The sequence below is a fragment of the Kogia breviceps genome, chromosome 14, assembly GCF_026419965.1.
Source record: "Kogia breviceps isolate mKogBre1 chromosome 14, mKogBre1 haplotype 1, whole genome shotgun sequence".
Lineage (NCBI taxonomy): Eukaryota > Metazoa > Chordata > Mammalia > Artiodactyla > Physeteridae > Kogia > Kogia breviceps.
The window spans coordinates 35690648-35701442 of record NC_081323.1 but is presented as its reverse complement, the minus strand read 5'-3'; the positions used below and the strand labels follow the sequence as shown (position 1 = coordinate 35701442).

At 44.7% G+C, this 10795-nt stretch overlaps 1 protein-coding gene across 4 annotated transcripts in view; it reads right to left on the bottom strand.

The window, feature by feature from the left end:
• Nucleotides 1-10553: 10553 nt before the first annotated feature.
• Nucleotides 10554-10795, bottom strand: part of SEL1L2 (SEL1L2 adaptor subunit of SYVN1 ubiquitin ligase) — an 81018-nt gene continuing 80776 nt past the window's right edge. For 2 of the 4 annotated variants that reach the window (XM_059037602.2, XM_067012450.1), the window contains one exon: nucleotides 10554-10771. In XM_059037602.2, the coding sequence (XP_058893585.1) occupies nucleotides 10652-10771 (120 nt within the window). In that variant the 3' untranslated portion in view covers nucleotides 10554-10651. Of the gene's footprint in view, nucleotides 10775-10795 lie in introns of all 4 variants that reach the window. The other 2 variants (XM_067012449.1, XM_067012451.1) reach the window with 1 other exon arrangement.

The window sequence follows — 10795 nt, the reverse complement described above, 5'->3', positions numbered from 1 at the left end:
CATAGTCCAGACTTTTCATCAGTGATGGGTAACTTTCATGTCTAAAATTATTGCATTTTGAAACTAGAAGCAATATATAAGCTATTTACTGTCAGACTTTTCTAATAATTAGAATAGCCTAATACTCATCTATATTTAGTAACAATTTCAGTTTTACATGTTTTCGTATGGATACTGTTATCTAGTAATTTGAGTGCCTTATTTGCAAAGTCAGCCAAAAAGCAAGAAGATATTTCTATGAAAAATCCACAAATATAGTAACATACCTAAATTCCTGACTTGTGGGAAAAACATCACCCACGCTGACATTTTGTACCTTTTTCTCCTTCTGATCTTATGTTATGTCTGTGAGAGGACGTTAGCCGTGGAGATGAGGAGAGTGACAAGTTGGTAGATTCTTTCGTGTTCTGGCTCATTTAGGATAAAAATGTAGTCTTTTATAACAAGAATTCTAAGATACTTAAGCCAGAATTATTTGTGATACTGTCTTCTTTGCCATGTTCCTCTTTGAAGAGGAACAGAGAATTATGAACCTCTCTAGAGCTCTTAAGTAGTTTTGTACTTTGGAAGAGTGTTTACCTTTACTGAATCCTTCCTCACCTTTTTTTTTTTTTTTAAACCATTAGAATTATAATCTTATTTCTTTCTCACCTCTATGATCTGGGTGAGACCCCTATCATTTTATATACTACCTTAGTTAAGAGGAGAACATTTTAAAGAATTACAGAGGCAAAATTACATGTAAAGTATCTGCACAGTGATGAAAAGTGCTGTTTGCTTGATTTTCCTTTGTTGTTTGAGGTCTTTGGCAATATTATTCTCATCCAGGTCCACTGTCCCATTGTGATGATCAAAATGATTTGGAAGCAGTCAAGCTCAGACAGTGTAGAATAGGTGGAAGAAGGTGGTGATAAGACAGCCAGGAGGAAGCTGGGAAGCACCCAAGTGTGAGTACGAGTGTGTTCACCAGTCAGTGCCGAGCCATTTGCTGTCCTTTTCATTTAATGGGCATGGCCCTGCCTCCTCCTCAGCCCTAGGGGAGTTACTGTAGGATTTGCTTCTCTCTGTGTCTCTCCCACCTGCCTTCCCTCCCCTCTGCCACACAAGCCCCGAGCTCTCCCTGAGTCCAGGGCTATGCCTTACATGGTAGATATTCAGCTCCACTTTGAATCAAATTAAATTATGTGGAAAATGTACCCTTTCATAGGCTAAGTTACAGTTAAAAACCAGAATTTTGTAGGAGAAAAAGAAATTACTGTTCTTGCTCTCTTCAATTAGGACATTCATTGATATCAGAAATTGGGATACTCTTTGCGGCTTTTTTGTTTTTTGTTTTTAATACAAAGGAAAAGAATACCTAGGCAGCAGAATTTGGGGAAGGTTTTTTTTTTAGCTTAATTTTCCAACTTGAAAGGAAAACAAAAAACTCCTACATATTAAAGAGTAAACTGATACCTGAGGAAAGGACATATTCCACGGTGTCTGTGTTTCCTAAATGACCCGCATTTATAGGTATTGATATTTGTTTTTGAAGAATGCATGCAGGATTGATAAGTGGTTATTGCTGAGGACAGGGACTGAGGAACCAGATGTATCTGCACCTGTCCCAGTGTCTGAACGTCTGTCGGGGGTGCAGGAGATGGGCAGAAGCTAGGAGGGAGGCTTGCTGTACTTTGACTTTTTAATGTTTCTGTAAAATTTGAAGTTTCTTACCAAGGATATTAACTTTCATTTATTTCATGCCAACAGAGAATATGTGGATGGTGGGGTGGAGCTGGGGAGGAATCTACCTTGAGCAATCTCAAAAACTACTGAGTGACAGTAGTAAAATTATTTATTTTAACGTGAGTGACAGTAGTAAAATTTATTTTAATGTGAGTGACAGTAGTAAAATTATTTTTTTTAGTTAATATCTGCTTGAAGTATCTATTAAGCTTTAATTGTTTGGAACCTTCAGGAAATTTATTTTTCTGAATAGCTGTGTTTTCCAAATGATTAGGGACTCATCCTTTTAAGCCACAAAATTTTTTAAAATGTCTTATAGCTTTTTCTTTATAACTTGACGGTTACTATCACAACTTGTACTGCATTGCTTGTTCCTACACTGACTTGCCCCAAGAATGATGTGGTTTGTCTCTTTTCCTGCATTTTTCTTACTTGCTGTCAATCTCAATGGCCTTACAGAAATGAAGTTTCTTGAGTCAGTTCTTCTTGCCCTTTGTGATGTGTAAGATTAGAACTCAGATTGGAAGGTTTCTAGGACGGGGTTTAAGGTAGGAAAGAGGGAGGAAGTTCTGCGAGAAGGACTCTTTTGGAGTAAAATGCATGGGTTTCATTGGTTCCCTTAACAAATCCCCATCGAGACCCATGTGCCGGGCTTCCCGACTCTTCTCTGTGCTCTTAGTTGTCAGTCTAACATGGCTTCAGGCGGTGGACCTGGGACATCTCTTGGCTGCTGTGATACTTTTTGGATTATTTCCTGGTTCTTAGCAGTATTCCAGGTTGTTGGCCTAGAGAATTACAGAGGTGGCAGTATTCATGAAAACTTACATTTTTTTTTTTTTTTTTTTTTTGCGGTACGCGGGCCTCTCACTGTTGTGGCCTCTCCCGTTGCGGAGCACAGGCTCCGGACGCGCAGGCTCAGCGGCCATGGCTCACGGGCCCAGCCGCTCTGCGGCACGTGGGATCTTCCCAGACCGGGGCACGAACCCGTGTCCCCTGCATCGGCAGGCGGATTCTCAACCACTGAACCACCAGGGAAGCCCGAAAACTTACATTTTTAAAACAAATAATTTCTTTAGGATTTGTTGAGATGGAAGCTACCCATAGACACCAAGTTTGTGATATGAATGTAAAAAGTTACAGCTGCAGAAAGGTGTACTTCCTGAAGGAGCTATGAAGCAAGTTTTGTTTTTCAAACCCTTTTAGTACCATTTTTATCCACTAGGTGGAAACAATTACAGTATGGCCTATATTGAAGATACAGTTTTTATAACTCAGTATATATCCCTTAAGTAAGGATGAAATAAAAGTATTTAACCATGGATTGGCATCTGTGTAGGAAAGAAATAAACATTAAAAGACATTTGGGGAAAAGAAGAATACTTGGCATAGTGATTATTTTATTCCTTCATAAATTATTATTTTAGCCTCTCTTGCCTAAGAAGAAAGTTTTGAGGGTTTTTTTTAAAGGGGGACTCGAGGTGGGGCGGTTGTTATTGCTGCTGTTAATAATGTGAAGTTTATCTTCAGGAAACTAATAAGCGGACCAGCCCTTCCAGAAATTGGGGTACATTAATTCTCTGCCTGGATACTTGACAGGTATTTATCTCGCTGGTTTAAAAAAATAAATTTGAAGAAAAGGGAAGGTACTGTTGTTAACAAATAGGGAAATAATGCTTTGGCGTCTGTGGTGGTTTTAAAATCTATCCACAGATTCTTTGATACTCTTTCCTCCAAGAGGTGGAGCTTCATTCCCCTTCCTGTGAGTCTAGGCTGAATTCAGTGAATCATTTCCAACAAACAGAATATGGAAATGATGGTGTGTCCCTTCTGAGGAGATAGTAAGAGGCCCGCTTCCTGCTCACCTGTGTCTGAGATCACAACCTCGGGGAGAGCCAGTGCCATTCGTGGAGGGCATCGAGCAGCGCTCGGGAGAGGACGGCGCAGACCTGCCAGTGAGGGAGCCAACCGGGGGAGATCCTCCAACCTCATTGTGACTTTCAGATGACACCTTGATGGCAGTCTCATGACAGACCCTGAGCCAGAGCCACCCAGCTAAGCCACTCCACGTTCCTGACCCACAGAAACTGAGATAATAAATGTCTGTTGTTTAAGCCACTGTGTTTGGAGTAATTTGTTAACACAGCCTTAGATAACTAATATGCTCACTTTGGGAAAAGTTAGGTGCCCAGGGTATGCCAAGTTGTTCCTTGAAGTACAGAACATATTCTGCTTACTTGAAATTGTATAAAGTTAGCATAAACTACCATATTACCTTTGTTCTCGGGGAAAACTGGGCCCGAGATAACGCTTACCTTGAGGTTTGAGTCCATGGTATCTCGAAGTAGAACTAACCTCCCAAGGTACATTTAGTAGGCTTCAAATTTCATTTCCTAGGAATACATATTAGGATCAATTTTCTAGAAACCTGGTGGGGCGAGTCCATAATGAAACCAGGGAACGTGAGAAGGAAGGCTCTGACCTTGAGAGTTCAGTGAGGTAACAGCGGCTGTGGTTTTCTCAGTCAGTCCCTCCTGCCTCAGCTGTTGAGTTGCTGACAGCTTGCTTGTTATCAGGATGGACTGTTGATGCTGTGTGCTTGTTACAGGCTCTCAGGTGAGCACAATGCTGTGGAAATGGTTAAGGGTTTTTAAAAGCCAGAGCCGATCCTGTCTTGGTCCTGCTGGCCATAGCCAAAACCAGGCAAAGATAAACTGCCTGCACTTTCAAGTCCGGGTGTATTCTGGCCTGTTTCCAGACTCCTTGTACAAGAGTCTCGTGCGTGTGCTCAGGACACCCAGTGCTAGCTGTGTCACAGCCAGCCCTGCAAAAGAGTCAGGAGCAGCTCCAGGTCACAGTGTTAGGAGCCTGGGCTGAGACTGGGAGTAGGAGATGGTGAGGAGGAGAAGTCCAAAGGAGGACTTGCCAGCCCTTGCCCAAGAACCCAGAAGTAGAGAGAAGGGCAGGGACTGGGAGTCGGGGGGATCTGGGTTCAGTCCTGGCCCTACTGGTTCCTGACACGAGGGCCAGCACCATCTCTCTGACCTCAGGATTGTCATCTGTAAAATTGCAGGTTTGGTACTCAATCTCAAAAGAGGCCACAGGCCTGCCTTCCAAGAAAGTTCCTGAGGGGCTTTTTCAAACGAAATGTTTTTCCACCCTCCTCCCATTGGTTGAGAGTCAAGGCCATCTGGAGCCCCTGTCACTGAGGGGAGCATGAGACATCCCTCCACGTTATGGTGGGAAATGGCTGTGAACCATCGAGCAGGATGATTTCAGAAGCACTCAGCTCAACCCAAGGATCTGGGTCCCAAGACAGAAGTAGCCAGGACTGCCCTCCCATCCTTGCATTTTCTCAGTCTCCATGTTGACATTTGGGGACTTCTTTTCCCTTCAGTGTTAACTTTAGATTTCATCTGAAGCCAGCTAAGCTTCTCAACAAAAGCAGCTTCACTTACCCTGTACCAAGGTGCCGCGGGCTGGCAAAGCCCTCCTTTTAAAACAATGTGTATTATGCTCCTGCCAGGCAGTGTGCTGAGCCTTTGATAAGCATTCTCCATTCTCATTTCATCAGCGCAGCTCCCCGTCGAGTAGATACTAGTTCTACTGTCCCCATCTTTCAGATGAAGAAACAAGTTCACAGAGGTTGTGACTTCTCCGAGGTCACATACATGGCAGAGCCAATATGTGACTTCAGTCTTGTATGGGACAAAGCACTTAATTTTATCTCGCTGCCTTCTTTTGGAGGCCAGAGCCTTCTGTGTGAGAGACCACTCTTTTTTCTCCATGTCTCCACTCCCCCCATTAACATACATCCCAACCAGCATATTGGAACCAGGCAGGTGACCCCATCCTCTAACACATGCTCAGCCCTGTGCTGGGATCTGTCCCTGTGGAGCCACCTGCCCTTCGAACTCTTCCAGGTCCCTTTCCACTCTCAGCTCAGTCAGTTATCCAGCTCAGCTTAATCTTGCCTTCTTGTCCCAGGCCATCCTGAACTTTTGTGAGTTCCATCTCCGTTAGCACTTTATACGATGCTTTCTGTCCACAAGTTCTGCCTTTCAGCTAAGTGTTCAACCCCTGGAGCATGCCACTGCTATAACCAGGTTCTGTCAGCCGCAGAGATGGCCCAGACGGACTCGCTGCCAGGCAGACAACGGGGATCCCCGTGAGCACATCAAGCAGCGGGACGCTGGAAAGGCAGGCAGTGGGCACCGGACACATTCAGCTTCAAATTCCAGGGGCCAGCCGCTTGGTCGGGATTCCAGGCTAAGCTCTTATCCCGGTGGAATCTGGGTATCATGCACAGCAGGTGGACACGGATAGCAGGGGGCAGGTGGACTGGAAACAGGGAAGGAAACAGAGAAGGGCTTCTTCCTAGAGGATAAGATTAGAACCGTGATGTGAGGTCACATCAAGGCCTACATCAGAGATGGCTGGGCCTCATATTGTGGGATGATAGGTCTCCAGTCCAGGCAAGACGTCCAGCTGTCATTAGATACCAGGGTGGCCTGGTAGTGTGATCAGCATGACTTCTGAAATCAGACCTGCCTGTTGAATCCCCTTTCTACCACTAACCAGCTTACCTTGTGTAAGTCACTCAACTGCTGACATGCACCATTCCTAGACGCATTAGTACATTGCCCGGCAGACCGTAAATGCCCTTTCCAAAGGCTTGGAAAGCCAAGCTCGTAAGATGACTTACATGTCTGGTGCAGTAGCCCTCAGATTACAGAGTGCTGTTAATAGGTGCTACAAAAGAAGCTAGCGGTTAGAGCAGGAGGAGAGGAAGAGTTTCCGGAGGTAAATATGGTTGGAAAAGCTGGGTCAAACAAAATTAAATGGCTATATCCTGTAAGACTTCATCCAGAATCTTTAATGCGCTCATGTTGTGACTCTCCCAGAGGAGTCTATATTTTATGGCATCTTCTAGACAGACTTAATGACCCAATAACCCTTTTATCAAGGAGCACCCTGAAAGACTTTGAACATGTTTTGGGAAACATTAGCCTAGCACAATGCCTGGCATTGTGAAGGCTTGTTAAATAATTCGAATAGTTGCAGGAAAACTTAACATTCAGTTATCTTGCAAAAGTTGTTTATGAACTTTCTCAAGGCAATCCAGTGCAGTGGTTAAAAGCAGGGACTCTGGACCTGGTCCTCCTGGCTGTGTGGCCTTGGACAAGTTACTTGACCCCAGCTTCCTTTTCTGGAAAAGGGGCAAGATGATACAGTATCCTCCTGGGAAGGTAGTTGTAAAGCTCTAATGAGTTAATAATACATTCGGTTAGAACAGTGCCTGGCACATTATAAGCATGATGTTAGCCATTATTTTCCTAGACAGAATGAATTTTACAGACGCTTTCAAGAACAAATTATTGACTGCTGTTGTGATGCTAGCTTACCATTTGTCCTACATAAAATCCCTCTTGCTCACACAAGAAGATTGATTAATAAACAGATGCCACTTTAAGTCACTATCCCATTTTAAAGAAGAATAAGTCATAGGACCTCAGACAGCTGTTTTGCCTCTATGGCAAAATCCAAATCTCAAATATAAGAGATTTGCTCTAATATTCTATTAGGTGAAGATTGAATATTCTTTTTTTCCAGAGGCAGTTTATCTTTACCTAGAAGTTATTTTCCGATTAATAAAACACAAATTAGGATAACTCATTTCACACAAGCACACACCACAAAAAATGTTTCCATATCAAAACACAGGTACCAATGCTGGATGAAATTAACTAGGTGGCAGGAAAAAAAAGAACAAAAGCTAAGAATTGAAATAATCTCACAGCCTAAAAAGTAATTCTATTCTTGCCACACATGGAAAGAATTTAAGGCGTTTTTCTGTTATACATGTTAATGTTATACCTGAGAGGCTAGATTGGAATTATAAAACTTTTGAGGTGTAAGACATCAGAGAAAACTTTCTTATTTTGCAGTTGAGGAATCTGAGTCCCACAGAGAGGCTGATATGCCTGAGGTCATTAGCTGGTTCTGGAGGACAGGCCTGGCACATAGATGTTCCAGAGTCTTGTCCAGCGCCCTGCGGCAGGCCTGATGTCACTCATGCAACCCCAGCAGAGCTAAGGCCCAGCCACTGCACCCACCCTGCAGGAGGTACATTTGTGAACATCCCTGGCACAGCCCTCCATCCAAGGGTCTTCGGTACTGAGTCTTTTGCAAAACCCAGAGTCACCCCCTTACACCGAATTTGTTTAGAGCACATTTCAGTATTGCGGGTTACAGTAGACCTCGACCTGGGCTCTGTTGCCTGGCTCCCACCCCCAGAAATTCTGGTTTAATTTGGCATCGAGAGTTTTAAAAGGTATGGAGCCTGCTCCAGAGCATCAGTTTTCCTGAGGAGAGAAAACTGTATGAATCACAGATAAACTCCATTTTAACCTCCCTTGCGTTGTAGTCGGGAACTCTGAAGGACCAGCTGCTGTGCTAGTTATAAAAACATGAGTCATTGTGCACTTCGTGACGAGCTTGTGTTGAGAAGAGGGTGCGTTGGACCAGGTTGGGTGTGAGGAAGGTGGGTGTGGGCAAGTTGGTCATCCAGTGCTAATTGAGCACCTACTATATCTGAGGCCCTGGATACCTAGAAATAAGAAGGCCTAGCCACTGCCCTCACAGGGCTCACAGCTGGGCTGGCTGGAGACCACGGGGAAGCTGACACGGTGTATTTTCTTGCAACCAAAAGTACTCTGATTGAGACACTTATGTGAAGGTGCTGTGCAAAATAGTGCACGGTGACCAGTGGTCAGTCACTGCAAAGCCACCCAGGTGAAGGCAGGTGCACGGTCCATGCACCGCGGTGGTGGGAGCTGCTACAGCGGAGGCTCTGGAGCAGAGGCCCAGAAACAGACGTTTGAATGATTCAAACACCCTAAACCAACCACTCGCGCTTTCAAAGCCTGTGGCTCACATTTACTTGGAACAACGAGCTGAAACAGGAAATTGATGAGCTCACGCTGCCCTTGCTCCTGTATTTCAGGCAATGTTCTACTCTACAAAGCAAGCCGTAGAGTCTCTCTTTCCACCCCGCCTGCAGCTATTTTCACAAGCTTTACCTCCTAGGAGCTCATCTTTCACCCAGTCTTGGAACCGGGGCTCACCTTCCACGCTCCCCTCTTTGCACTTATCCCGTCTCTGATGTGCTCACATTCCAGACACATGAGAGCGATATCTGCACGGCCCTCCTGTCAGTTAGGCTGTGACCCGAGGTTTGGATGCCTGCTCCTTCCTTTCACATTTGTGAATGGGGCTTTTATCATTCCTTTGGGACTGGAACTCTCTAGTAAGTTAGGGATTGTGTCAGGAAATTGTAAACACTCAGACCTCAGACAAGCCTGGATAGTCAACGGCCAGGTAAATGACTGTGGCTAGTATGTGTGTGCACAATGTTTACAAAGCACTTGTGAAGTCAGGCTAATTGAAATTGCAAAAATCTCCAGTCAGGTAGGAATTAATCCTATGTTATGGAGGAAAAACAGGTTTGGATAAATTATGCCCAAATTCATAGAGCTACTAAGGGACAGAGCTGGACCTCAAACCCAGGCTTGGTTCCAAATCCATTTCCCTCTCCTTTCTGATCATGGTTGACATTTTTTTTTTTTTTTTTTTGGCTGTGCTGTGAGGCTTACGGGATTTTAATTCCCTGAACAGGGATGGAACCGAGGCCCTCAGCAGTGAGAGCGCAGAGTCCTAACCACTGGACTGCCAGGGAATTCCCATGATCGACATTATTAATTAAATCTTTTCCTGTCCCTAGTTTGGGTTTTCAAGTAGGCAAGCACAATCTTTTCCTACATAAACACCCAGCATTTTGGCTGGAGAACTAACTTCAGGGCACTGAAACCACATTGAGTGTTATCAACTCAGCTGTCTGCCTATTCCAACCAACTTGCCATGAGCTTCTAGAGATATTACAAGTTACCGTTTATGGAGTTTATTCCACATGCCGGACCCTGTGATAATTCCTTTACATACGTTATCCCATTTATTCTCATACCAGCTCTCTAAGGTCTTGAAGATCTTCCCACTTTGCAAATCAGGAAACTGAGGCTCAGTGAGGGTGACAGCCAAGACTGACCTTTCACATAAGTCATGGGCCTCCTGCACTCTTCTCTCCCTGCACTGTCCCCAGCACTGGGCCGCAGTCCTGCTTCACCTGTCAGAGGAGACAAAGAACCGGGCCCTTTAGCCTCTGTCCTAGGAGGCTGGTAACTTCTCCCTTTATGGATACTCCAAAGGGGATTCCACAGGGGTCCAGTGAGGAATGGAAGAGAGGGGTGCAAGCTGGAGAGACCCCAAATGGTGCCGTTCACTGCACAGCTGCTAAGGGAGCTTTGATAGAAGGCCCCCAGCTGAGGAGGCTGAGTCAGTCCCCCTGGCACAGCAATGCCACGAGGAATTTTGGCTCATTGGAGATAGAATGTGGTTCACCAGATCACTCCTATAAGACAAAGCATCTGTTTGTAATTTTTGCCTTTATCACATTCTGAGGGTTCTGTGTTCTTGCCCTCCCCAAACTCCCCTTCTCCCGACTTCAGTATGTCTGTAGGAGCCAAGAAACCCATTTGTCCTCTCAAAAGGGGACAGGCTGTCACAACCACATGAAAATGGGTTGTCTTTATCCCTAACTCAGGACTAGGTCCCCAGGATGAGAAGTTTGTAAGGAAATCTTAGGTGATCAGTCTCCAGCAATCCCTTCTTCCCCAAGTGGTTACCTCAACTAAGCAGGAGATCTGAAATGGTTTCTCAGAGGATGGGTCCCAACCTTTGTCCATTTTCCATCACAGGCCTATATGGGAAATCAGCAGCAGACTCCTGAGTCTGCTGGGGAAATTTTTTATTTAGTGAAGATGACTTGAAGTGAACTGGTTCCCGTGAGCAGGTTTTTTCTGTGGTCCAGATCCTACAGGTAGCGATTTCTAAGCAAGAAGATCAGCATGGCAACAATTAGGCCAATCACAAATAAATCCCAGTGTGGTCCAAGGGTATTGTCCAATTTCATCCATTTCCATCTCATGGTAAACTGCTGGCAAGAGACATTCTGTCA